This window comes from Neofelis nebulosa, chromosome 12 (assembly GCF_028018385.1).
Source record: "Neofelis nebulosa isolate mNeoNeb1 chromosome 12, mNeoNeb1.pri, whole genome shotgun sequence".
Taxonomy (NCBI): domain Eukaryota; kingdom Metazoa; phylum Chordata; class Mammalia; order Carnivora; family Felidae; genus Neofelis; species Neofelis nebulosa.
The window spans coordinates 12,177,078-12,204,795 of NC_080793.1; the positions used below are offsets into that span (position 1 = coordinate 12,177,078).

Genomic DNA, 27,718 nt, shown 5'->3' on the forward strand with positions numbered 1-27,718 from the left:
CTCCCGTGCCCATCAAGTCTCCTTGGAGAACCTTTGGATCAGAATTCCTGGATTCCGGATTATTTGCATGGGACCGCTGATCTGCCATCGCGACTTCCAATCTGTCTCATCCCCTCTCTGTGCCTGTCTCCCCACTTGCAAGTGGAGGCTGCTGAGTCTCTGGGTCTGTGGAACTGACAGGAGCTCCCGTGGGTACAGTGATTCGAGCTCACCCTCCTGCAGGGAGTCCCCTGTTCCCCTGCCGCTGAGGACCAAGTCCGGGCCAAGAGAGGGGAAGTGGCGCCCAGGTCGTGTCGCTTGCGAGTGGCAGAGCCGGGACATGAGCCCAGTCCTGTTTTCCTGCCAGCCAGGGAAGAAACCTTTGCTCAGACCCCGTGCCTCACTCACCTTCAAGCTCACAGGTGATTAAAAGTACCCACGCTTTGAAAAGTAAAAAAGGCCCAGCCAGTAGATGGTCAATAAATGGAGTCATTTTCCTAAAACTACTTGGCGACACTGACGTAAGAGGACAAGGGCTTTCTCTGGAATCCCTTTGTGCGGTGAGAAAAAAGCCTGACTTGGAGTCGGAAAAGAGGAAAACAGAGAAGCCTGGGCTTGGCGTCCGGACAGACCCGGGCTCTCTGCTGGTGCCCTGGGCCCGGCTGCTCTGAGTCCCAGGGACCCGATCGGCCACACGCCTGGGATCCCAGTCTCAGCGCCCACCCGGCACACGGGAGGGGCACGGGGATGGATATGTTCTGCCTTCCAGTCTGTCCAGGTCAGTCTCTGGTCACTGCCTCCCTCTTTCTCTCCAACAGAGGCTGGACCTGAACAGGAGCGACAGGAGCCGCGGGATGCCAATGGCCTTGAAGCTCACCCACCCGTACAACAAGCTCTGGAGCCTGGGCCAGGACGACATGGCCATCCCCAGCAAGCTCCCGGCCAGCTCCCCTGAGAAGCCCTCATCCCTGCTTGGGAGCTCCCTGGCTCTGCCCCGCAGGCCACCGGCCCAGGACAGCATCCTGAACCCCAGTGACAAGGAGGAGGCGCCCACCCCGACTCCAGGCAGCATTACCATCCCCCGGCCTCAGGGCAGGAAGACCCCGGAGTTGGGCATCGTGCCTCCGCCCCCCACTGCCCGCCCGGCCAAACTTCAGGCGGCCAGCGCCGCCCTCGGGGACTTCTCAGAGCGGCCGCAGGCTGAGTGGGAAAGGCGAGCCCCCCTGAGTCCAGCCCCGTTCCCCGGGCTCCTCCCCAGCGCCGCCCGCCAAGGACCCACCGAACCACTGCAGCCGCTCAGCCTGGCCCCAGGGGCTGCAGGCACAAGTGGTGACTCCCTGCTGGCCCTCCTGGACCCACTTAACACAGCCTGGCCAGGCAGTACCCTTCCACCAGGACCTTCAGCCCCTAATGTAGCCACCTCATTCACACCCCAGTTCAGCTTCCCCCCAACAGGGACCCCCACCCCATTTCCACAGCCATCGCTCAATCCCTTTGTGCCAACCGTGCCAGCGGCTCTGCCTGCCATGCCCCTGGTCTCCACACCAGCCGGGCCTTTTGGGGCCCCTCCTGCTCCCCTGGGGCCAGCTTTTGCCCCCAGCCTCCTGCTGTCCAGTTCTGGCTTCTGTGTCCCACATAGATCTCAGCCCAACCTGTCTGCCCTCTCCATGCCTAACCTCTTCGGCCAGATGCCCATGGGTGCCCACACCAGTCCCCTGCAGCCCCTGGGCCCCCCAATGGTCGCCCCTTCGAGGATCCGAACATTGCCCCTGGCCCGCTCAAGTGCCAGGGCCGCTGAGGCCAAGCAGGGGCTGGCCCTGAGGCCCGGAGAAGCCCCCCTCCTTCCTCCCAGACCCCCGCAGGGCCTGGAGCCAGCACTGCAGCCCTCTGCTCCTCAAGAGGCCAGAGACCCCTTTGAGGATTTGTTACGGAAAACCAAGCAAGATGTGAGCCCGGCCCCTGCCCCAGGCTCAGTAGAGCAGCTCAGGAAGCAGTGGGAGACCTTCGAGTGAGCCAGGCGCCGAGAGCGAGGGCAAGCCGGGCCACGCGCTGTGCCGCCCACCGCTGTGCTCCGAGGCTGGCCGGCCCTGCTTCCCCTGCTGTTCTGTTTCCGCCCAGGTTCTGCCAGTGGGAAGGGATGGGTCCCCCTCTCTGCCGCCCCTCTTTCCCCTCCACGCCACCCATCTCTGAGGTCTGGCCGCTAGCAGATGGTGCCAGTTCCGGCCTGGGAATGGACCCAGCTCCTGGGTGCCCACCCCAGTAGCCCTGCCATCACCCCTCCCCTGCACCCTTGATTAGGTTTTGCACTAAAGAGGTCAGCTGGGTGAATGACTGCCCCAGACCAAGTCCTACCCACCGTCCCCCTGGAAACCTCCCGCCGGGAGCCCCAGGGCTCCACAAGGCCTCCCCTCCCCAGCTCTGTTCTCTTGCCCCAGCTGCAGCCCGGCCCTGCACACCCCCGCAGGAACCAGCACAGGCATCGGTGGTGGCCTCGGTGTGAGCTCGTCTATACCAGACACATGTGGTCTGGAGTTTGGAGTAAGGAGCCCCCCTCCCGGGCTGGAGAGCCTGCCTACCTGGAAGGGCATTTACAACCTCTCTAGCAATACCCTCACTCGTTCTTTCTTTCTTGAGTCTTCACCCAACCCCAACCTTCAGTTGTTTCTGGCTTGGGAGGGATTTGGGGCTGAGGGATCCTTGGGAACCCTCTGACAGCCAAACACAGTCGCAGCCAGCCCTGCGTGGGGGCTGGGAGCACCAGCAACTCTTGATTCGTAGAAGAGAAAATAGCAACAGGTAAACTGAGTGCATCCGGAGGAGTCGGGCTGCCGTCCTGTGCTCTGCCTCTAGTATGTACTGAAATGGGGCCCAGCTTCTTGTCGCGTGGGACCTCAGGGGAAGAGCTGAGAAGCAGGCACCCAGATCCCAACTGGGAAGCCAAGCTGAATGCCACAGACTGATGCAAGAGTCCCAGCTGCTGTTCAGGAATGGGCAGGGGCTCTGAGCCCTTCTCCAGGCCCTGGGGGAGTGCATGAACTTGGCTTCTTGCAGCCTGGAGGCCGGAGAAGGGCCAGGAGCCACCCCGTCCCCCACCCACATAGCGTAGAAATTCCTGAGGCCCACGTCACCAAAGCTAAATTGAAATGTTTTGTTATTGTTTCTTTTATCTATCTTTTCCTTTCTACTTTATTGATTTGACGATTCTTAAAATTGACTAGTTTCAATAAACTGAGTTAAAATACGGCCCAACCATTTAAGAAAACAACCATCTGAGACATGCAGGAAATTGTGAGCATTTTGACCTGATTTCTCATTTCCTATTTGTGAATGGTCAGACACACAGTCTCAGAGGTGTCTGACAGGGCCAGGGGGCTCCTGGAGGCCCCCGGAACCCCAAGGAGCCTTGTCATCGTCTGAGGGACCCTGTGTGGGTCCGTGAGGCCGGGAGGGCTGGCCCGGAGTTTCTCGGACACCAGGTGCGAGGAGCTGCTGGCACACAGCCCCTTCCTGAGCCGGTCACGGCCCCTTGGGCAAGCCCTCTCTCTCTCTCAATCTCTGCGTGTTCTCGGCCCGCTGAGGTGGCGAGGGAGCCACGTGGTGTCTGGGCACATGGGCACCTCCAGGATTCTCAGGTGTTTCCGCACCGGTTCCAGATCCACCCACCCACCCCGGGCAGCCCCCCAAGCCCCATCGGAGACAAAGTGTGAGATGAGGGATGCTGTGGGGCCCCAGGGAAGCAGAGCCCACCCCGTGGTCGGTCTCCCCGGCTGTGCTGGGGGCTGGTGGCGAGCACTCCGTGTTCTCGAGAGCATTGTTGTCTCTTCACTGGCTGGATTGAATTTGCACCCAAGGGTGAATGTTGTGTGTGCGTTCAATAAAATCTTCTTGGGGAGAAGGTTGGTATCCCTGTGTCCTGAGGAAGCTCTGGGGGAAAGGGAGGGCTCAGAGCAGTCAGGGAAGAATTTGACCCCTGGCCCACTCCCCAGCCTCTGTTCCATTTGAGCCTCTGAGACCAGGTCCTTTTCCCTCTGGAGTAGGGCATGGGCGGGGGGTAGTCACAGGCATGCCCAGGCCTGGCCAGTCCTTGGAGCAGGGCTGCAGGTCACCGGTGGTGTTGAAAGTGCCCACACTCCAGGGAACAAGTTCAAGGGAACAGCATGAAATTCAGCCCCATAGATAGGTCATTAGCAAGGGCAGAGCCTTAAAAACCAACACCTCTGTTGTGTTGGGGGAGATTGGGACCAAGCACCCAGAGTAGGTATTAAACACACCCAGTCACCCTTCATGTGCCCATCATCCGGTCGTGTCCCCGTCCCTGGGCTGTCCTTGAAAAGGACAAGAGAGGAGGACAACATAGGGCTCCCCAAAAAGTGGCACTTTTATTTATTGGGGTTCCATGTGTCTTATGAGTCTGCAAGGACATAGGTTTGTCAAATCCCTGATTTAATAAAGTAAAGAACCAAAGCACCAGCTGTGGCTAAGGTGCTGGTACCAGATGTTTCCTCCCCCACCTTCCCAGGAGTCATAGTGGAGAAGGTTGGGGGAAAGGTCCCACCTCCTACAGGATACGGACTCATCAAGCCCCTTACCCTAGCGTTCAGGGCCCTTCCTGTCCCAGCCTCAGCTGAACCCCTCAGTCTGAGCCGCCCACATGCTCCCTTACCCCTCATCACCACGTGGTTCTCCCACAGATTTGATCCTGTGCCTCTGGAAGCTGCCTGAGACCCCGAGGGGAGCCGGGGAAAGTCAACCACCAATCTAAAACTGGGAAGGGGTCCCCTGGTCTTGGCACAGGAGGTGCTGGCCAAGGAAACAGGAGAGACAGAAGGGCATGTCTCCAGGTCAGGGACAAAGGGACTCCGTGGGGCTGGGAGGAGGCCCGGCACTGGGGGCCGGGAGGGCGGGTGCTCCTCTGGGATCAGTGTGATGACATTGCCAGGGAAGGGACCGACTGGAAGGAAAGCAGCACATTCTTCCCCTGTGTCTATGTCTGTGTCTGCAGGACCAGCCCCGACACAAAGAGGCCATGCCAACATTTGCTGAGTTCAGCAAACTCGGAGGACTTCCTGCGAGTCCTGAATCCACTGCCCCCAGCCATTTAGAGAGATGACTGGTCTGTAGGTGAAGGAGTGGCCTCACCAGGCAGCTGTGACAGGGGAGTGCTGGCCCTGGAGAACCAGAGGTGGTCAGGCGGGACGTGGCGGGGGGGGGGGGGGGGGGGTGGGGGGAGGCAGAAGTTTTGCTCCTTTATCCTCTGGCCCTCTTGCAGGCCCCCGGGAAAGCCCACCCCCAACTTTCTCTCAGCTCCAGCCGGAGGGACAACCCTTCCTGAAAGCTAAAAGGGTGACCCAGACAACCCAGTAGCGCACACCGTCCCGGGCTCTTTCCCCGCTGTCATCCACTGATCCTCACCACAGCGCTGTGAGGTAGGCAGAGGCCACAAGGTGGGACGGCTGGGGGCAGCCCGTCCTCTGCTCCCGCAGATCCACCCTGGCTGTGGTCCGACTCTGCCACACAGCTGCCGGAAGGAGCATTTGTCCTGGGAGCCAGGGGCCGCTGGCTGATGACCACCCTCCTTCTGGTTTCCCAGTTGCCTCCAGGTTGGGGACAGCCTCAGACATGGGAGAAGACGCCAGAGCTGGGGGGTCTCGGTCCCTGGGCAAGCCTTGGCCTGGCCTCCCGGAGAACACGTACTGCCCCTGCCCCAGGGCTGCGAAGGGTATCCCCGCTGCCCAGCCGCAACTCTGTGGGGCCTGCACCCACTACACGGTCCTGCGCGCCCACAGCAAAGGCACGGACAGGCCCACAAGCCCCATCCAGAACACTCTCACTGGCACCTGCAGATCAGCAGTCCCCAGGTACGTGCCCACACGCACTTCTGAATGCACCGTGTGCACCTGCGTGTGCCCCTCCCCGGCACAGCAGTCCGCCTGCCGGGGCAAGAGCTGGCAGGTCCGATGGAGACGTCCACGGCCTTGCCAGGCCCCGGTCTGCTTCCCTGAGTGCTTCCCGCGGTGCTCCCCTCTCCCGTCCACAAATGGGGCGCAGGCAGGGGCTGCCGGCAAAGGTGACACTTGCCCAGCAGGTCTCCCAGGCTCTCCGGCAGCTCCCCAAGGCTGGTAAGAGGCCAGCCACTTCCCTGCAGGCTCCTGGAAGCGGCTTCCTTGGGTCCTCAGGTAGGCGCACCTCGCAGGTGCCAGAGCCCGCAGCCAGGCAGGCCTAGATGAGTCTCTCCTCGGGCGGCACCTTGAGGACACTGTCCATCTCCAGCCGGGCCCCAGCCACCTCCTGCTGGCTCGGGCTGTAGGTGCCCTCTGACTGGCGGCGCTTCCTGGCCGCCAGGATCCCTGAGAGGAGGCCCAGGAGGAGGAGGAGGAGGCAGGCGCAGGCCGCGGGCACCGCCACCTCCAGCAGCGGGAACGGCAGTGGCAGCGGCAGGCTTTTCTGCAAGAGACCAAGTCACCAGGCCTGAGACCGGGGAGCAGGAGGGTGCGAGCCTGTGCGTGGGGTTTTATGTGACGCTTACAGTGGTCTAACGGAGGGGGAGTGAGGACACTCCCTCGTGTCCCTAAGGACAGGAATCTTTGCTTTATTTTGTTCACCGGTAAATTCCAAGTGCCCAGAGCAAGGCCTGTGTGGTAGCTCTTGGTAAGTACTGAAGGAGAAAACAGGGGCTTTGCCCAGATTCCCCCACACGACTAGCAAGCCAGGACGGCAGTCTCCTCCGTCTGCCCCCAGTGCCCATGCCGTGGCCACACCACCGTCCTTCAGTCTTGAATTCCAGCTGCAGGCCCTCCCTTTAGTGGCCAGAGATGGCCCCTGCCACCCAGCCTCCCAACTCAGCCTCCCCCTCCCTGCAGTAAACTCTTCCAATCTGAGCCCACGGGGACTTGATCCCTCCCCATCCCAAAGGGTGGTCTGGTTTTTTAGTGTCTGTGGAGACCATGCTTAACTCTAAAGTGGGAGGCCTCTCGGGAAGCAGTAAGAGAGGCTCCCCGGCCAGGTGGCCTGTGCAGGGCAGGAAAGGGGGGGCAGGCCGACCTAGCTGATGGGGAGCTCAGAATCCACCAGGGTCTGCCCAGCTAGGGAGACTGAGACCAAGCTTTAGGGAGCCCAGAAGACCTCTCCATCTCCAGTCACAGACTGCCAGGATGCCACCATCAAAGATTCTACGGGCCTGGAATTGTTAACCACCCCCCCCCCCCCAACCTCCCACTAAATCACCAAATTCCTAGATTCTGGAGCCTAAGAGTCTCAGACTCCTCGGCCCTCCCTCTGTCCCGTGAAGCCTCTCAGCCCATTGTGACCTGCATCCCAAGTCCCGGTACCCAGCCCTGAATGAGAAAAGGCATCCAAGGCTGTAGAGAAAAATTCATAGCAGCCCCGAGTGGGCCCTCACCAGCCTCCACCCCTGGGCACTTCTTGGGGAGCTGTAAAGCCATCTCCTCCCTTGGCCCTGGGAGGAGGGTAGGTGGAGGAGACAGAGGCCGTAAAGCTCAACTTGAAAGGAAACATTCCCCAGAAGCAGAGGGGATTTGCGGGTTTATGACCCGGGCTGCCAGAAGCCTGTGGAGATCAAGGCTCCTCCCCAGGCCTCCCGCCTACGTCTCTCCCATTAGCACCCACTGTGGGCTCACTGCCCACTGGGCCTGTGGCACCTGTTCCACCCCTCGGTGGGGAGGGGGTTTAAGCTCAAGCGGCCTGCTGGGCCCCATCTATTGGGCCCCTCCTCAGCTGAGCCGCCCTGCGGTCACGGGCTCTCTTAGGCAGCAGAGCCTGCTCTGGCTCAGAATCCTGGGCTCTCCAAATCGTCCTGCTCTAGCATTCTGGCACACAAACCACTGGAGATTACAGGCTCGTGTATCGGCCAACTGAAATCCCAGAATTCCAAGATCCTGTGGGTCCCGAATCCTGATCCCCAATAGGACTTGGCCGTGCCCAGCCGTTTCCCTGCCAGTCCCCAGAGGGAGGGCGGGCCCCCCAGGCTCTCCCCACTAGTCCGTACCCCAGGACAGGGTTGGTCCAGGAACAGTGGGCCGTACATGCTCTCCGCACCACCCCCCATCCCCCAGTCATCTCGCTAACGCCCAAGACAGGACACCCCCCAAGCCCCTGTAGCATCACTCACCACCACTTCACAGAACTGGCCTGAGAACCTCGCACTGCAGATACATTCATACACCCCACCGGCTGCCCGGCAGGTGCCCCCGTTCAAGCAGGGGTTGGCTTCACAGGGGATCTGACATCTGGGAAGCGGAGAAGGTAAAGGCTGAGGAAGCTGCCTTGTTCCCCCGTCTGCTTTAGCTTCTCAACACTCCCCCCACCCCCAACCAATACACAGGTGTCCATCCGCTGTCCCCATGGGCTGTCCCTGCCAGGTGACTGAAGCATACTGGGACCTCCACCACCACCCCCCTCTGCCCCAGCTCGTGGCTGAGGATGACTGGCTCCATCGGAAGCACAGGGCGGCTGCCCAGGCGTGCTGATGCCCTCTCTGCGGAGTGGGCCCAGAACTTGCACCTGTCCAGTCTCCCTGGGCGACCCGAGGCAGGCAGGCTGAGGACGAGGCTCTAAGAAACACCACCAGGCAACTACTTCCCCAGGTGACAGCATAACAGAGGACGGCCTTGGAAAGCCCAGGAGAAAAGCACTCGAGTGGCAGAGGTAGGCTGTCTGGCACTGTGATCACAGTGAGGGGTGGGATGGTGAGCAAGGATCCACACCCCACTTTGCCTGCCCTGGTTGGAGGGCATCCAGGGGCCCACCGTGCCCAGCTCCCAGGCCCCCGGCCCCCAGACCCACCTCTGGCCAGCAAAGCCCTCCTGGCAGCTGCAGTTGGCAGCCCGGGGCCCACCCTCACAGGGGCCACCATTGAGGCAGGTGAAGTTCAAGCTGCACGCCTCTGGCAGGACAGGCAGTCTGGGAAGAAAACACAATGTCTACGCTGGGGGCGGCATGCGGGGGACCTGGCCCCAGCCCCTGAGGCTACAACAGGCCACTGGAGCCTCTGTGTTCTGAGCTGTGGAATTCGGGGCCCACCTGCCACAGACTTAGTGGTGTCTGAGGTGGAAGGGATGGGGCATAGGGTGGTCCCCACCCCCAACATAGTGCACAACCTTCAGACCCTGGATGGGAACCTCTCCCCACAGACAGAGTCCTTTGAGAAGCTGATGACATGTCAGGACTCTCCTTGGAACAAAAACCATGTTCCTAAACGTAAAATTTGAGCCTGGGGAAGGGGGAAGTCAGGCCAGACAACCCTCCCTAAGCTTGCTTCCAAACGGAGTAGGGAGTCGAAACCAGACTGACAGGGGGAAGTGTCAAAACTTCCAACCACCTCCTTCTGCCCTGTCATCATCCTCAGGGGACTAATGGGCACGAATGTTAATGGTGGGCAGCTAGGCAGGAAAGCCTCCACATGTTCTTCCAAACCTAGCCCTGTGTTCCCCCTGCACCCCCAGACGAGAGCGTTATTTATCTCAAATTCAAACTGTTCTGGGTCTTAGCTGACAACCCTAGGGGCCTGCTGTTCCCATTTCACAGATGAGGGCACGGAGGCTCCGAGAAGGGAAGTGGCTGGCCCACGGAACCAGAGCATCGGCTGGGGGGGGGGGGGGGGGGGGAGGACTTCGGCGCCCCACCCGGCACCCCTGAGGGCCGCACCCCCACCCCCACCCGCGCGGACAACCCACAGGGCCCCTTGGGCCCAGGCCGCGCCGGCCCTCCGCACCTGCAGCGCGGGCCCACGAAGCCAGGCGGGCAGCGGCACTCGAAACCGCCGTCGGGGCGCGAGTGGCAGCGACCTCGAGCACAGGGCGCCGAGCGACACGGGTCGGCGCGGGCCTCGCAGCGCAGGCCCTCCCAGCCCGGGCCGCAGGCGCAGGCGAAGGCGTCGAAGAGGTCTCGGCAGCCGCCGCCGTGCAGGCAGGGCGAGGGGACACACACGCGCGCGCCGTGGCAGCCGAGGTGCGGGGCCGGCGCCCCGGGCCAGGCCGAGAAGTGCTCCTGCGAGCCGGGGGCCGCGCCGGGCCGCGGGGACGCCAGGGGCAGCGGGAGGCCGCCCACGGCCACGCGACCCAGGCAGCCGGTGAAGTTCTCAGCCAGCTGGACGAGCGCGGCGCCCGGACCGCGCAGGAAGCCCAGGTCGCCGGCCAGGCCGCGCAGCGCCACGGGCGTCGCCGCGCCGTCCAGCCACAGCAGCCAGCGCGACGCGGCGGCCTCCGGGCGCTCCATGGCCAGGCGCACGCGGTGCCAGGCGCCATCGGCCACGGGCGGCCCCGACGCCGGCAGCACCGCCCTGGGCAGGCCGCGGCCGCTGCGCACGCCCGCCGCCAGGGAGCCGTTGCGCACTGCCAGCCAGACGGTGTGGGCGCCCGCGGCGGCGCGCAGCAGCCCGGCCTCGGAGTCGCGCGTGCGGAAGGCCAGCGAGAGGCCGCTGAGCGAGCGCCCCGACGACGCGTTGTGCCCGCTGAAAGCGACGGCGGGGCCCTCGCGGAACGTGGCTTCGGCCACACCTGCGGGGAGAGGGAGCGTCAGGGAATGCCCTAGCGGCCTCCACCCGGGCCCAAGCACCCGGGTGAGAGACCTGCCGTCCCCACTGCCCTTGCCCATCTCGAGGGGTCACACACACCGGCCTGTCATCTAATACCAGGAACTACTCCCCCCCCGCCCCCCCGCCCCCCGGCTGTGGCTTCCACCCACTCATAATTCTGTACCTCGGAGAACCAGCTTCCGGCCGTACTGGGGACACCTGCCCCTACCCTACCATGGCCCACCCTACCGTCCAGGTCACAGACCAGGCAACAGTTACGCCTCAAAAAATCTGCCCCCTTCCCTCCTCAGTGTACTGGCTCTGTCTCATCACTGAGGCTATTCACTGCAGCATCTTTTTTAAACGCAGATTTTTAAATGCTGATCATGCATTTTAATAAAATGCAGTCATCTCTTTAAAATGCTGATCATGTCCTTCTCCTGCTTAAAACGGCCCCATGGCTCCCCACAACCCTTGGGAACAAGTCCTGAGCTGCCTGGCCTAGTTTTCAAGGCCCCTCCTGGCAATAGGTCCACCCCAACACCTGTAACTATGTTTCACTTGTTCTTATAAACCCCAGGGCCTTTGCGGGTGCTATTGTCCTTCCCTAAAATGTCCTCCCCTATGCCCAGTCTTGCCCTTGGAAACCTGGTCAATGCTGTCTTCCTCCAGAAAACCTGTCCCTCTGCATGCAGCGGCCTAACCATGCTGGGCTGGGGGTGTTGGCATCCTGGTCCACTATGTGCCCTCAGGGTAAGGGTGGGCTCTAACTCAGCTTGGGTGTCCAGGATCCAGCATGTGGGCTGCCCACAGTACACACTCACAGACAAAGCCATCGGGGACCTCCTCGCAGGTGGCAGGCGGGAGGCAGGGCTGGCCAGGACACCACAGCCGCTGGGCACATGTTGGCCCCGTGAAGTTGACAGGGCAGGTGCAGTGGAAGTCATTCCAGGTGACGAGACACATTCCACCATTGAGACAGGGGTCAGGCTGCAGAAGAATCAGGGCAGGGATTGGCTCAGGCCTGGGAGCTATCACCACCCCTCCATAACCACTACAGACACATTAACTCCTCACAGACAATTAGAGAGGATGTCACCATTGTCCCTATTTTACAGATCAAGAAACTGAGGCTCAGAGAGGAGAAGCCACTTGCCTGACTCATCCAGCCAGTAAATAGAGGAGCCAGAGTTCAAACTCCGTCTCTTCCAAGGCTGGTGCTTTGTTCATGGACCCAGGGATGTCCCTGTCCCCCAGGTAGCTCGTACAGAGAGGCTCAGCCAGCCCTCTGCCTGGGCCCGGGTGTCTGTCTCAGACCAAGACTGGGGAGGGAGGTATGGGGACCACCAGAGGGCAAGAGCAGCTGGGCCAGAGAGAATAATGTGAATCCAGTCTCTAGCAGTGGTGCTAGAGGTACTTCACCTCCTGCCATTTTCCTCACCAGTAGAAGGGGATGCTAACCCCGTGATGCACGACAGACCCTGGAGAAAGGGACCCACCCCTTTCCCCAGGGAACTCACACTGCATGTGTCCTCGGAGACGCAGCCCATGGTGAGGTTCCAGGACTGCCTGCTGCCCAGCTCGCCGGGCTGGCTTGAGTTCCCCGGCAGCGGCGGAAAGAATCGGAGGTGGAGGTCATTGAGTCGCAGGTCCTGGAGGCAGCCTCGGAAGGGCCCACCCCAGGGCTGGGCGTCTGCAGGGAGGAGCCTCCCACCCACGTGCACCTCCTGCCCCAAGCCCTGCAGCTGGTCAGGCCCGAAGCTGAGCATCACCAGGTGGCGGAGCCCATCATCCCAGCGCCCAGGGAGCACCAGAGCGGGCCCGCCCAGCACCTCAGCCTGGATCTGGCCCTTGCTCAGGAATACTGTTAGCCCAGCTACTGAGTCATTGGCAAGTTGGAGCAGCAGGCCAGCAGGTTCCCGAGTACGGAGGAGGAAGGACACGGTGAGGTTGGGGCCTGGCAGCTGGTGGAGCAAGAAGGAGGCAGAGCTCAGGGTGCCCCCCAAGCCAAAGGTGGCAGCAGGAACCTCTGCGGGGAGAGAGGGTATCAGGTGAGAGGCCTGTGAGCGAGGGGAAGGCATACTCTCTGCCCCAGGGTCCCCCGGGCTTATTCCTCACCATCAGCACATGTAGGACCACTGTAGGGCCGGGGGCATTTGCAGTGGAAGTGAGTCCACAGGTCCACGCAGGCCCCTCCATGGGCACAAGGCGGAGGCTGACACTGTTCACGGCGCTCGCAGCCCAGGAGGACATTCTTGCCGAGATCCTCAGGCAGCAGGAGGTGACCGTCCACACGCACGTCCTGGAGGCAGCCTTCGAAGGCTGCGCCACCCAGCTGGGCGGAGCAGAACCTGGCAGGCGTCGGTGCCGCGGAAGCCACGGGAGCTGGGGCCACAGCACTGGAAGCCACACACAGCCGGGCAGGGCAGTCCTCATGCCAGAGCCGCAGCTCCAGGACCCCCGGGCGGAGCGAAATCTCGGCTTGGTGCCAGTGGCCATCATTTAGGGCCAGGTCCAGCGGCCCCAGGGGAAGCACGGTGGCGTTGCCATGGCTCCAGAGTGTGGCCTGAAGCGTGCCCCCCGCCAGTGCCAGCTCCAAGCTGTCCTGAGTGTCAGTGCGAGTGGCCAAGGCACCGGCAGGTAGTGTGGTGCGAAACCTCAGTGCCAGACCCGGGGGACCTCCAGCTGGCACCGAGGCCCGCACAGGGCTCCCAGCCACCACAGAGAAGGTGGTGTTCTGGCCACAAAAAGGTCCGTGGGTACCAGGTGGGCAGCGGCAGGCATAGCTATGGAGCCCAGACTTGAAGGTGGGGATGCAGGTGGCAGCGGGTGGGCAAGTGTGGCCCTGGCAGCCGGTGAGCCGCACAGAGCAGTCGTGCCCGCCCCAGGTCTCCGGGCACCAGCAGGTATAGCCTGCCACGGTGTTATCACAGGTCCCGCCATGGAGGCAGGGCTCCGACAGGCATTCGTCCACATCTTCCTGACACGTCAGGCCTTCAGGAGAGACCAGGCCAAGGTTCAGCACTTGAGGCAAGAACCACAATCTTGATGCAGAACTTACACACCTTTTGGGACAGGGATCTCAGCACCTGTCAACCAAACCAATTCCTAATTCCCAAAAGATTTCTCATGGTCTCCTGAAGTCCCTGGAGGCTGGTATCTAAGATGCCCCTTCCCTTACCATGTCTGGTGGGCCTCCATGCCCCGTGGATTCAATCCCCTAAGCACTCTCTGTCCCCCCCCCCCACCCCGCCTTTCCCCTACTCCACCCGTCTGCCTCATCAGCTCTGAGGGCCACAGTCTAGTGTCCTCTACTTTGCCTGCCTTCAACCACCCCTACCATCCATCTCCTGGCCTGGCCAGATTCCCCTGCTGCTTAAGGTTCACTCACTCACCTTGGCATTCCACATCCCTCGGGGGCTGGGCCCTTCCAGGCCCTCAAGTCTCAACCCTGCTCCCCACACACCTCCAACTGCCTGTTCCTCCAGGCATTTCCTGGACAGCATTTCTCTGGGGGCTTTGCTCATACTGTTCCCTGGAATGCCTCCGCCTCCTCCTCACTGACCCTGCCTTCAAACTCCTATTCACCCAGCAAAGCCCAAATTCAAAAGCCCTAAGGGGCTTTTTCTCTGATCCCCAAGCTATTGTGTCACTCCCGACTCCTTGCCCACCCCAGACACAGCTCCCCAGAACCCTGTACTGAAAGTATCTGTTTCCTCAGCTGGGATCTCCTCCAGGGACCTGAATATGTCCTTAGTGCCCAGCAAGGGGTCTGGCACAGCTTTTGTGGACAGAGTGCCAGGTGGAGGAGGGAGCGGGGGTGGGCATATGCATCCAGTCTTCATCCCCCAGTCCCTCTGCCCCCAGGACCCCATGCTGAAGGGGCCACATCACCCTCCCCTCCAAGAGCTCCCACACGAGGTGCTCTGGTCCCAGTTTCGGTCAAGAGACCACAGCCCAACCCCAGCTCAGTCAGAGCCTCCATAAAACAACCAAGGCTGGCCCTTGACCCGACCCATATCCCAGCTGGAGGGGCCCAGGCCCAGAAAAGCCACGAGGATTTGAATCCTGGTCCCAGTCGGCCCACAGACACCACAGCCTCCTGGGGACAGCCGGCCACACCTCACCCTGTCCAAGGCCCTGCATACCTGCCAGGAGCCACAGGCCCCCCAGGAAGGTCCACAGAGCCCGCGGCCCCATTGCATTTTCCCATGGATGGCCGAGACTGGTGGGTGGGTGCTGAGCCCAGGGAGCAGAGCTCCCCGCCTGGCCAGCCGCCTCCTTCAGAACCGCCTCAGGAATGCCAGGCACTGGCCTCCCCCAGGCCAGCACGACCCAAAGGGAGGATGGGGGTGGACAGTGGCAAGCAGCACAGCCCTACAGCGGGGTTCCCCCGCCCCGTCCCTGACCTCAGACCTGACCTCCCTGTCACCCGTCCGCTGAGCTCAGCTTGGGGAGGAGCTGGGCTTTGGCTGACGCTGGTGAACCTCGGGAAATGACACCCCCTCTCTCAAGCATCCATTACTTCATGTGTAAGAACCCTACCTCACGGGGGTGGGGTGACAAGGAGGGAACGAAATGCACAGAAACGCTCTTCAGAGGCAGCGTGTGCTGGGGGGGTGGGGGTGGGGGGGGGTGCCCAGTGTGTGCCAGGGGCCTGCAAGGCCACTGCTCCCGGGCAGGACTTGGGAATCTTGGCCCGCGGGGCACAGAAGACGGGCTTTGAGGGCACCCGGGGGTGGTGGCCACCCCGGGGGTAGGGGACACCGAGCTCAGCATCTCTGGGCAGCTGAGGTGGGAGGGACGGTAATCACCACCTCGTTCCCCTGGGCAGGGGAGCCAGTGCCCAGGAAACCTGCCAGGGAGAGGAGGCAGTGTGCCCAGGCAGGAATGTGGGCCGGTGTGGGGGAAGTGTCACAGGCATTCCAGAGGGGGCAGGGACACTCAGAGAGTGTGTGAGTTCTTCGGGTTCACCAGTATCTGCGCAAGGGTAACTGTGTGTCTACGCATCTGCGGTACCCGAGGCAGGGAGATGCTTTCTGCAGCCCAACTCCTGCCCCATAGGCAGCAGCTCCCCAGAGGTCAAGTGGTGATGCCCCCCTTTACCTCTTCTGTCCTGGCCAAACTGCCGTCCTCTCCCTGCAGGCCTGTCGGCTTCTGCCCAGCCCTTGGATGCCAGGTGTCTAGAGTTCTCTCTGCGCATGACTGCACACATTCTCCCAGACAGCCTTGGCCACCCGTGGCCCCAGCTGCCACAATTGTACTCCTGACCCTCAGTCTCTGGCTTTTCCCGGGCCCCAGTCCCAGGACTGCCAACCCCCACCCAGGCTCCTCCCTAAGGGTGCTCCACAGACACCCGGACTCAGAATGGACAAGGCTCACCCAACATCACCCAGGGCAGAAGCAGCCAGCATTCCTGACATCTCCCACTCACACCTGGACTAACCCCTAGGGCCGGAAGAGTGTCCCTCCTAAGGGTTCTCAGTTCAATTAGTTTCCTCTGCTTTCACCTCCAAAGCCCGGTCAGTCCCCACTCAGCCCCTCTTAGCTGTCACCTGGACCCCCACACCCGCCTCTTTCCTGATCTCCTCATCCCCATCAATCCAGCCTCCACATATCAGCCAGAGGAACCTTCTCACCCCAGGCCCACCAACTCTGCCCTGGCTCTGCCCCGGAGCCCAGCCCACCCCCAGGCACCTGTGTAGCCATCCGGACAGTGGCACTGGAAGCCATTGGGCAGGTCCTGGCAGCGGCCTCCACTGAGGCATGGCCGTGAGGCACACTCGTCCACATCCACGTCACATTCGTCCCCTGCAAGAGGGCCAGCCGTGGTTCCCACCTGTGCCCTCAGAACCAGACTAGAGTTGGAAGGGCCCATTTCAGAGCTATGGAGACTGAGACCCGGCAAGAAGTGCCGACTCAGGCAGGTGGCACCCTGTGTGGCAGGGCCAGGCCTGCATCCGGACACCGAGGGACCTGCTTTCCTGGAAGGGTATAGGGGGACTCACCCTCAAAGCCCGGAGGGCAGCGGCATAGGAAACCCTCAGCGTGACGGAAGCTGAAGGTGCCGGGGAAGGCAGCCTGGACGCCTCCGTAGAGGGCTGGGTCTGAGCGCTGCAGGCACTGTCCCCCATGCTGGCAGGGGCCCGACGCACACTCGTCCTCATCCACCTCGCACCGCTGGCCACTGTAGCCTGGAGGCACACGTGCGCGGGCAGCCCGTCATACGGTGTCACCGGGCCGCACCCCACCACTGGTGCCAGGCCAACCCGGGGCCAGGCTGGGACGACAACTCAGAATAGGGGCACCAACGGTGAGGGAGGGATGCAATGAGGAGGGTAGGGACGACCGTGGCAGCCCTCAACAGGGTCCTGTTACCATTATTAGCAGCACTAGTGAGCACTTTGCACCTGTCGAGGCTCCACGGGCATTACACCTTTCCCTTCCTCGCAACCATGCTAGGAGCAGGTGCTGTGATGAGCCCTATTTGGCAGATTACTGCAAACCTTGAGTTCAGAGAAGCTGCAGTCACCCTCACACCGCAGGTGAGCGCAGGCGCACACCGGCCCCACGGCCCGGGGCCGCGCCCGTGCGCCCCAGCACGCGCACGCACCTGGCCAGCAGAGGCAGCGGAAGGTCCCGAGGCCCTCGAGGCAGGACGCGTTGTTCGCGCAGGGAGCCGACGCGCACTCCAGCACCTCCTGCTCGCAGCGCGCACCCTCGTAGCCCGTGTCCGCGCAGTCGCACCGGAACCTGGAGCGGGGAGCGAGGCCCGGCAGGCCCGGACTGAGCACTACGGCACCTGGGGCCCACCTGCCTCCACCGCCTTCCCGCCCCGCGCAGCCCCCTCCCACGCCTCCGTCCGCTCACCCGTTGACCAGGTCGTGGCACCGGCCCCCGTGCGCGCACGGCTGGCTCTGGCACTCGTCCAGGTCCAGCTGGCAGCTCGCGCCCCCGTAGCCCGGCGCGCACACGCAGCGGTAGGAGCCCACGCCGTCCAGGCACGAGCCCCCGTGCAGGCAGGGCCCCGAGGCACACTCGTCCACCTCCGTCTCGCAGGTCACCCCTGGACGGGGCCGAAGACACAGACAGACGGATGGACTCCCAGAGGGAGGTCAAAAGAGGCCCAGGCAGGCCGCCCTGAAACCAGCTCCAGACAGTTACAAGGAGTGGAAACTTGAGGCTCCAGAGAGAAGCCGTTGGTCCTTTCATCTAGAGCAGGTATTTCTTGAGCCAGCAGTGGCAATGGGGTAGAAACCAGACAGACGTCCCTGTCTCCTGAGCCCACAGCGGTCTAGCCGGGGAGACGGTGATTGGGCCAGTATTACATAGATGAGGACTTTTAATTGTGATAAAAGTCGGCAATGGGAGCGTGCTGGATCCCAAAAAAGCAAGAGCCAGGGTTTTGGCCTTGGGTATTGGGAGTCAGGGAAGGCTTCTTGGAAGAAGAGCCCTTTGAAAGATGAGTGGCACGCACTACATTGGGATGGGGCTGTGATGGCAGCTGGATTCCAGGGTGGGGAACTGGTCAGGAGTAGCTTAGGGCTGGGGCATGATGCCCTCAGGAAGGGGAGCCTGGAGGGGCAGGAGCAAAGGAGAGAGGGGAGGAGGCGAGGCAGGGGTGGAGGTATTGGGGCATTGGGGGCCCCAATCTGGGCTTATCCTAAAAGTTGGAAGCAGCTGAATCACCCGGTGCTGTGGACACTGTAGAAGGCTCACTCTGCTGGCTTTGAAGAGCGTGTAGAGAGGGCCTCCATGGTGGAGGGACGTGCCCCTGCGAGAAATGCTGGAGTGACCAGCCTCTCCTGGCTCCCCCTGTACCGTCTTGCTTCGAAAACTACAAGTCCTGGGAACCCCCTCAGTCCCAGCCAAAACTGAGACAGTTGGCCAGGGACTGGGGATGTGTGGAGATAGAGGGAAATGGAGAATTTCGGGGTCTGGGGATGTGCCGCCTGAGTTCATCCAGGAGCCCACATGTCATGATAGACTCCGGAGGCCCTGCCCCCTGCCCCCTAAGCGGGGCTGGTTCTGGGGGGCCAGGAGCCCAGCTGGCTCCAGCTGGAAACGTCCCCCCTTCCCAGCTCAGTGAGCACAAAGCATGGCCCCTCCTTCCCGTGACCCCCTCACTCCTCCCACCCCAGTCCTACTCCCACCCTCCCTGTGCCAGGGGGAGCCAGGCCCTGGCCGCCTGGAATCCCAGCCTCCCCCGCCTGGCTTGGAATGGAAGGAGGAGGAGAAAAATGAGTCATGGCAGACTCTGCCCCCACTCACATCCACAACTGAGCCAGAAAGTGTTCCCCCAAAGCGCCCAAGCACCGCACATCTGGCACACGCACACCTGCTAACGGACCTACGTTTCCCACAAATACCTTCAGGGAGCCCAGACACCCCGCAGATGCTGGCAGACACACAGGCCCTTGGCGTGACCTCCCTCCCACACACACAACTGATACTCCAGACACCGAGACTCTCAAGTGGTGAGAAAGACACATGGGACCCGTTTCCAAAGTGCCGAGATCCATCTCCCCTGGAACCCAGTCCCTCCGGCCTGTACCCCTTGCTCCGGGGTGACCTGAAACTGCCTTCTGCCCTCAGAGCACAGTTGTCTGAATTCAGGGCTGACATAGAACCAGCAGTGTCTGTACTGCAGGCTCCCCACTGCGGTATAGACTGCAGCACCAAACTGAACTCCAGAAGGGGCAGTAGACCTGGCCTCTTCCAGACCTGTGCCCAGCTGCCCCCTCCCTCCTGGCTTCTAGGCAGTCACTCCAGGATGCTCCTGCCTTAGAACGCGGATGGGCCTGGGACAGGGCCCTGCTCTGGAGGAGAGAACCAGCGTGTGCTGGTGCCAGTCACTTTTCTCAGCACTTGTCTATGCGTTATCCCCCTGTGGATAGCAGGGATCCCTGGGGGTGCGTCCACAGTTTGAACAGGACCAACAGTGTCTCCCTGCTGGAGCTTTAGGGCCTACCCAGAGGGGAGGAGGGCCCACGTTGCAAGCTGAACCATACCAGGAGTAGAGACTCTAGAACCATGAGATGAGCCAGAGTGTCTACACTACAGCCTGACACAGGTCTGGAGTGAATAGATGCTAGATATACTGTCTAGGCTTGTCCTTACTAAAACCAAACCGGGCGTACCTGCACTCTGGTCCCACCAGAGGTGCCTGGGGGTGTCTCCACCCCCCAGCGCCAAACTGAACTCTAGAAGGGACTGAAATAACATTTGGGCAGTGTCTGTTAAATGTCAGGCACCATGCACGCTCACACGTTCGCACTCTCATCCCGAGCTGCCGGGTCAGCCCGAGAAGCATCAGTTCTGTAGCAAGACCCAGAGTGGATGTCTCTACACTAAAGTCGGAGCTGAATTCGTGATTTGACACCCTGAGCCGCTGACGGGATGGACAGGATGGACATTACAGACCTCCTCCCAGGGCGGCTGAGGCTGTTACCTGCATAGCCAAGGGGGCAGTGGCACTCATAGCGATCAGCCAGGTTGCGACAGGTGGCCCCGTGGTGGCAGGGCCGGGATGCACACTCGTCAATGTCCAGCTCACAGCGTGGGCCCTGGAATCCGGGCACGCAGTAGCAGCGGAAGCCATCGGGATCTGGGCCCTGGGGCACACACAGAGCGCCATGGTGGCATGGCTGGCTGGCACAACCCCGGGGCTCTGTGGGCCCACAGGTGTAGCCACCATTCTCCATAGCCTGGCACTCGGCCCCTGGAGCGCACGGGTCTGAGGCACAGACACTTGGGGTCTCCGATGGCACCGTTCCTGCAAAGAGAGAAAGTTGGCTGGGTGGGGGGAGCCAGGACGTTCCCCTCCCCACAACTCAGGCGCACCCCAGAGCCGGAAAGCAGCATGGCTCTGTCTGTTTTCAGGAGGATAGAGGGAGGGCCAGGGACTCTACAGGCCACGCACATCAGGAGGGTCTCCGTAGCAGAGAAATGGGACCCGGATGCCTGGCTACCCACCCCCACCCGGGCAGGATTAGAGGGCAGACACCCTCTGACTCTGGGAGCTTTGCACTCCACTGTCTGACCCCCTCCCTACAGGGGCCCTTTGGGGCAGGCTCTGTCATGCCCATTTTACAAAAGAACAAATTGAGGCTCAAGAGAAAGCAAAGACTCTTGCCTGAGGTCTCACGGCAAGTTAGCAAGTTAGCACTGGGACGACCTTCAAGCCTGTCACATGTTTCAGCCCCCTGGGGGGAGGGGAGTCTGCTCTGGGTCTCCCTTCTGTGGCTCCTCCGTTTCCTGGGGGGGGGGGGGGTGTCCTCCCACTGTCCCCTCCACCTCTCTTGCTAGGGGTCTGGCAGCTCCATCCCCATGTGAAACCGGAGATGAAGGACTTCAAAGGCAGGGACTGTGAGCTGGGCCCCCTCCCTGTCCCTCCTTCCCACCCTCTTCTTTCCCCTCGGGCCTAGAAACCTCTCAGGGGATCCCTGGCCCTCACTGTATCTCCCCTCAGCAACTGCCTGACTGCTGGCATGGCCAAGGTCACAGGGTACAGGACAGGTATTGAGACCTGCTGACAGACACCTGGCTCAGGCCACTGTGCTGCCTCCACCGTGTTAGAGGGTCACCTGCTGATCTAGAAGCCAAGTTACTGAGAGAGCCAGCTCCCCGCCCCCCGCCCCACCTGCCTGAGAGCCTGTAGTGCTGGATTAAGAGTTTAGTCTTTGACATGATTTCACTCATATGAGGAATTTAAGAAAAAAACAGATGAACATATGGAAAGGGGGGGTGGGGGGAGAGGGAAACAAACCGTAAGAGACTCTTAATGATAGAGAACAAACTGAGGGGTGGTGGAGGGAGGTGGGTGGGGGAGGGGCTAGATGGGGGATGGGTATTAAGGGTATTAAGGAGGGTACTTGTTGGGATGAGCACTGGGTGTTGTATGTAATTGACAAATCACTGAGTTCTATTCGTGAAACTGATATTGCACTGTAGAATTTACATAAAAATTTGGAAGAAAAAAAAAGAACTTAGGCTTTAAGTAAAACTGCCCGGGGTTCAGATCCCAGCTCAATTACTAGCTCTAAGACCTTGAGCAAGTCATTTCTCCTACTGAGCCTCTGTCTCCCATCAGAAAAGGGATGTTAATAGGGCATGCCTCATAGAATGTGGGAGGATTCAAAGCCTCAGGTATGCAGTTGCCCGCTTGTGGGAACTCAGTAAGTGATGGGGGGAGAGGAACCACCCACGAGCAGGAGCCCCCCCCCCCCCCCAACCTGGGGCTCTGAGAGGTGCTCCTCCTCTGCCCAGGTTGTCATCCAGACACTAACCAGGCCTGGAACAGCTTCAGGCCCTGTGCCTCCCTTCCCCCACCTTGGTGAAGACCCCCCCCCCACCCCCCAGATAAGGCTCAACAGCCTCTCCAGAGTCATCCACATTCCACCAGGCAGGGCCGTCCACTGGCCGACCCCCACCCTTCCCAGCCAGGGCCCAGCAGGATGGGGGACAGGGATATGGAGATGTGGACCATGGCGCCAGGGAGAGAACCTGGCTGTCAGCCCCACCCCCAAGTGCCCAGAGCACCTGGTACAGCTCAACACGGGCTCCCTCACTCCCTGACTGGGGCTCTTGTGCCCACCCAGGGCTAAGTGCGTTGCAAGGGGCAGGCGGACATAACCCTGTAGGACTCCTGCATCCACAGGCCCCTCCCCAGCTCAAGGCATCAGTCCCCAGCCCCCCTCCCAAGCCAGGTCATGTAGGTGAGGGCAGGGTGTCTGTGTCTCTCTGAGGGGCTTCTGGGAAGCTCATCCTTCTTTTTCCCACCCCAGCCACTGTGGCTGATCAGTTTAGAGCCATGTCCTTTAGGGCTAGGTTGTCTGATGGGGGTGGGAAGATGGTCTGATGGGGGTGGAAAGATGGTCTGAGGGAGGTGGGAAGATGCCTGGATGGGGGTGGGGGTGAATCAAGCTCCTTGAGGAAAGAACACAAGTTTGGGCATCAGACAGGCCTGGCTTATGGGGTTCTAACAGTGCCACCTCATGGGGTGTTGTGAGGAGGTCACTGAGGTGACCTGCGTGAAGCCTGGTGCCTGGTGAGGGCTGTGGCCATTCTGATCAGGGTCCGTCAACCCAGCACAGCCCAGGACTGGGAGACAGTAACCATAGCGCCCACTCTGAGGAGCCCTAGCTTCCGGGTCCTGCACCAGCAGGCCCTTCATTTAATGCCAACAAGGCGCTGCTCCTTACCGTGTGGCCTAAGGGACCCCACCCGGATCTGGGGCTTTGCCCCCAGTTCAGAGCCTTCCATTTCAGAGCAGATGGGACCAGGATGGGGAGACAGTGTATGAGGGAAATGGGGCGGGTGCTGCATCACCGTGGGGCAGGTGGCCCATGACCCCAGGAGACACAGTCCAGCCACAGGGGAGGAAGGAGCTCCTCCAGTGAGAGCCAGGTGGAGAGGGAGGGAGCTGCCTGTCCCAAAAGGCAGTAGCCCCGAAAGCCTGCCTGTGAGAGACAGCCGTCTTTCTTGTGTATTCCCATTAATCTTAATTAATGTTCACCTTAGGAGATAGATGGTGCTGTTATTCCTGTTCTACAGCTAAGGAAAGTGAGGCTTGAGATGAAGTGACTTCACTGTCCCACAGCCCATAAGAGGCTGGAATCCAAACGCAGGTCTTCACCCCAGGGGTTTCCAGACCCTCTGGTCTGTGTTAAGAATACAGATTTCTGACCCCTGCTCCAGACCTGGAGATTCAGAGCTCTGGGGCCTGGGGCCTGGGAATCTGCACTGCAGCATGCTTCCTGGGAATCCTCTGCACGTCGAGGCACGGAACCGCTGACCTTAGGTCCTCTGTGTTGCAGGAGTGAGACCATAAAGCCAGACTGGCCCTGGGCTGAGAGGCAGAGAGGTGAGGGCAGTGGGGCAAAGGGGGGCTGTCGCAGAGCCAGCCTGGGGGGGCGTGGCCTGTCGCCAGGGCAACGAGGGGCCTGTGCTTATCTTTACAAATCCTTCCTGACCTCTCAGGCTGCCTGGGACGACCTGGCAGGGGAGGGATTAACTGACACATGCCCCTCCCCTTTGACCCCCGGAAGGCCCAGATCCTGACACCAGGAAGGGAATTCTCTCCCCAGAGAGAACGATCATAATAATATAACAGCAATCATTTACTGAGCTCGTACTATGTGCTCCAGGCTGTGGTGCACGTGTTGCATCTATTATTACATTATTACATTTGATTCAAACCAGGAAAGGTGGGCCCGGGTGAGAAAACCGTCTTCCCACTCGGAGAGGTTATAAACTTGCCCCAAATCATCCCTCAAAAAACTAAGTAGATTGCCATCTCCAGACTTCTGAAAGGTCCACATCTCCCAAAGCCTGTGAAATTTCCACTTTGCAAATGCCAGATCACCAGCCATGTATTGTCATTTTAGTGCATTCCAGCCCAGCCTTCCCCAGGCACTGGAAAAAGGCTCTAAAGGCTGGAGCAGGCGTGGGGGTTCCAGGATCCGCCTGGGCAGAGCGAGCTGTCCTTCACTCAGTGCTTAGTAACTCCTACTTTACGTGCACTTATAACAGGCGTAGTGATCACTGCTGACAACTCATGGGAAGTGTTTACTCATGGGTGGATTTTGAGAAGCTTCTTGTCTTGACAAGGCAAGAAAGAGGACATTCCTTTTTCTTCTATTTTCTTTTTTAAAATTTTAATGCTTAAAAAAAAAAATGTTTACTTTTGAGAGAGAGAGAGGGCACCGTCACGTTGGGGAGGGGCAGAGAGAGAGGGAGACAGAGGATACAGAGGATCTGAAGCGGGCTCCGTGCTGACGGCAGAGAGCCCGATGCGGGGCTTGAACTCACGAACTGTGAGATCATGCCCTTAAGCCGAAGTCAGACGCTTAACCGACTGAGCCATCCAGGCACTCCAAGAAAGAGGATATTTCTAAGAAGTGGCCCAAGATCTTGTAAGATGTGGGAGCTTCTGACACAGGGGCAAAAACTGTCCATCTAATAATATCACTAGGCCGCGAGGACAGGACTGAATAACAGTACATATGATACAAATACTGCCTCAGAGCCATCAGGAGAGGGCTAAGTTACTCTAACAAGACAGGAGAGTTTGGAGTACTCTTTTACAAAAAGGTTTACCCCCCAAGGCTAAAAGGGGGCAGGGGGTAAATATTGATAATTTTGGTAACAGTTATGGCCATGATGGCTGTCAGGACTCACCGCCTCCCCGCTGCCTAGCACTGGCTTTTGTCTCAGAGCCATAGGGCCTTGGAGACACTGCCCCTGTGAGGGCCAGACGGACTTGGTGAGGTTCTGCCACCCAAACAGGCCACTGTTAACTGTTAGTGGTCTCCGTCTAAAATGTGCTTAGAAACTGGGACTTCCACGCCAAACCTAAGTTGGGGAACCACTGTGTTTTCTCATCAAATTCTTGTGATGGCCCTCAGAGCTACATGGCTTGCCCTCTTTCAGCAGAAGCACGGAGAAGGGGCGTGACTTTGCACAGGCTAGCACTGAAGCCAGCTGTGAAATGCAGGCCCTGCCACACACTAGCTTTGTGACTCTGGGCAAGTTCCTGACCCTCTCTGGGCCTCATTTCCTCCTCTGTAAACTGGGGGTGTGAGAGCCGACCTCACAGGGCAATGGTGAGATTCAAAGTCCATCCTGTGGCGCGCCTGGCTGGCTCTGTCGGTAGAGCATGCGACTCTTGATCTCAGGGTTGTGAGTTCGAGCCCCACGCTGGGTGTAGAGGTTACTTAAAAATAATAAGTAAGTAAGTAAGTAAGTAAATAAATAAATAAATAAATAAAATCTTTAACAAAAACAAAAATAACAAAGCCCATCATGTTAGTTCATTAGCACAGCATCTTCCAGGTGGCGGTCACTGATAATATTTATTCGTTGACCAACGAACCTTTACCTGGAGCAGAGGCTGTCTATCCAGCCAGTCTTGAGGTTGGTTCACATGTGTGTGGCGCCCCGTTCCACCCCTGCCTCTGTCCCACAGTCCGCCCGCCCCGGCCCTCCCGGTTGGAGGAGGGGCCAGACTTGGGGGACTGAACTGCTGTCCCTTTGTCAGCGCGCTCCCAGGGTGTGGGGAGGGATGTGAGAGCCCAGCACGCCCCATTGTACTCCAAGATGCTTGGCCCTCTCCACAGCAACCAGCCAGGCTTTTGTGGCAGCGTGGGCCCAGGGTGGAGGAGCTCAGCTCCGGGCCTGGCAAGCAAGAGCAGCGGAGCCAGGGGCCCAAGGGCTTCCAGAAACCCCCATCCCCTCTGGGATAGAAACTCCTTTTCAGGTGGCACAATCCCCAGCCCCTCTCCTGGCACTCAGGCCTCGGGTGCTGGTATCCAGAAACGCTCATGCCCACGGTGCCCTCACCCCAGCCTTTGGGGATCCCAGAGGAGGCCCCCCGCACAGCAATCACAGTGGGAAAGGCCGCCCCTGGGCACCCCAGCAGGGTTGTGCGGAGGTGAGCACGTACATCAGTGTCCATTTTTTCTGTAGCACCCATCTACTTTGTGTCGACTCTGCATCGGGGTTCACGTGAACACACATTTCAGAATGAATGCACACGTCGACACACGCACACTGGTGTGTGCAGGCGTGTGCCTGTGGACACCTGTTCATGTGGTGCTGTGTGCCCTTGTGCATGCCACACCAGTGTGCAGGGGTGTGTGTGTGCATGCATGTGTGTGATTTGTGTGTTCACGTGTGCATGTGTTTGCAGGTAGTCTGTCATTTTTCTGTGTGCACGTGCATATGCGAGTGCAGACATTGGAGGGCAGGGATGGATAGCAGATCCACAGACCAGGATTTCATGCCCCTCACGTGCAGAGAGCAGAGAGCAGACCCTCACCTCCTCTCATGAGCCCAGATTTGCCTCAGGGGCCCAGCTCGTAAGCCCCCATCCCTGCCAGAGCCTCAGTGCCCTCCACTACAAAATGGGGTCCTCGTCCTCCCCAAGGGCCCTGCAGAGAGGAAGAGATGAAGCCTTCATGAGGCAGGCCCCGTGAATGGGGAGGAAGCCCCCAGGGGCCTGGGGAGGCTTGACCTCCCACCCTGAGAGTCTGAGGGGTGAGTCCCCTCACCGCCTCCCCTCCCACTGCAGTGAGGCCCAGGCCACCCGCCCAGGTTGGCTCCCCCTCCCTCCTCCAGCACTGGAGGCGGGGTCAGGGGACTTCCCAGGCCTGGCCCTGTAGCTATAGTGACCGAGACAAAGCGTCCCCCAGACCCCCCAGGAAGAAGTCCAGGCGTGCACACGTGAATCCATGAATCTGCTCGGACAAAAGCAAAACCGTTTGGCAAATGGGGTCGGACTTCAGGAAGCCCTTTCAGCTTGGCGTGGGAGTGCCAAAGAGGGGACAGTGGTGGGCACACATGCTCCTGAGTGCCTGGCCACCCCCAGGGGCCCCAGAGCACCCCCAGCCCCCCAGTGCAGGCAAGGCTAATACACAAATGGAGGGATGTAGGTAGCTGCCGGGTTTCCCTGATCTCCTCCTCCCCCTTCGCTGCAATCCACTGGGCTGGGGTCTGCTGCCCCCACCCCACGTCCCCGTGTCCCCATGTCCAGAGCTAAGACACAGTTCAACCCACTTGACAGCTTATGTCCCACAAGTTGTGCTCGGACGCAGCACACCTCACCCAGAAAGCCTCAGACAACGGCTCACCGCTCACCCGGGACAGCTCACAACTTTAACACACCCACGGCTCGTACCCCACAGCCCAGCGCACGCTCACTGCAGACCCTGGGGTGAGGTTCACACTACCTGCAACCCCCCACACTCACAGCCCAGGACTTCCCAGCCCCAGCACCCCTCCCAAGCCGCACAGCCCATCCCAGGATCCCTTCACAAAGCCCCCCCACCCACCCCACACAGCAACAAAGTCCCAGGACGCACTCTCTTCCACGTAAGTTCCGGCAGCAGCACACCCCTCTGCACCCACATCTTGGCCTGCGCCCAGCCCTGCAGTCCATCCTGGCACCCACACAGAGAGCCCCGGGGCCTGGCGTGTCTGCTTTGGGAGACGGACCCCCAGCCCCCCACCCCCCAAGGCTTGTGCCCCAACTCACCACCCAGGAGGGCCAGGGCAGGACTCAAGAGCAGCAGCTGCAGCAGGAGAGGGGCCGGGGGCCTGGGGGCCAGGGTCCCCGGCCTGGCCAGCGCCATGGCAGCACGCTCAGCTCGCGGCTGTGGGAACAGGCGGCCTGGCTGGCTCCACACCCCCCTCTCCCTCCAACCAGCA

General features: G+C 60.5%; 2 protein-coding genes across 22 annotated transcripts in view; one reads left to right on the forward strand and one right to left on the reverse strand.

Moving 5' to 3' along the window:
• DENND1A (DENN domain containing 1A) overlaps nucleotides 1-3,874 on the forward strand; it is a 513,465-nt gene extending 509,591 nt beyond the window's left edge. For all 18 annotated transcript variants that reach the window (XM_058694192.1, XM_058694190.1, XM_058694195.1 and 15 more), the window contains one exon: nucleotides 798-3,874. In XM_058694192.1, the coding sequence (XP_058550175.1) occupies nucleotides 798-1,991 (1,194 nt within the window). In that variant the 3' untranslated portion in view covers nucleotides 1,992-3,874. The remainder of the gene's footprint in view (nucleotides 1-797) is intronic.
• A 465-nt stretch (nucleotides 3,875-4,339) lies between these two features.
• On the reverse strand, nucleotides 4,340-27,718 carry CRB2 (crumbs cell polarity complex component 2). Of its 4 annotated transcripts, none has more exons than XM_058694174.1 (13): nucleotides 27,546-27,717; nucleotides 19,962-20,285; nucleotides 17,381-17,576; nucleotides 17,124-17,263; nucleotides 16,519-16,704; nucleotides 16,208-16,321; nucleotides 12,629-13,504; nucleotides 12,031-12,539; nucleotides 11,335-11,500; nucleotides 9,710-10,493; nucleotides 8,782-8,898; nucleotides 8,108-8,225; nucleotides 4,340-6,423 (listed from the first exon to the last, which is right to left on the reverse strand). In XM_058694174.1, the coding sequence occupies exons 1-13, from the start codon at nucleotides 27,640-27,642 to the stop codon at nucleotides 6,199-6,201; spliced, it is 3,852 nt and encodes a 1,283-aa protein (XP_058550157.1). In that variant the 5' UTR covers nucleotides 27,643-27,717; the 3' UTR covers nucleotides 4,340-6,198. The 4 variants fall into 4 exon arrangements, with proteins under 4 accessions (XP_058550157.1, XP_058550158.1, XP_058550160.1 ...); XM_058694176.1 differs by lacking the exon at nucleotides 4,340-6,423 and adding an exon at nucleotides 6,457-6,634 and having other exon boundaries at nucleotides 27,546-27,718; XM_058694175.1 differs by lacking the exon at nucleotides 16,208-16,321 and having other exon boundaries at nucleotides 27,546-27,718.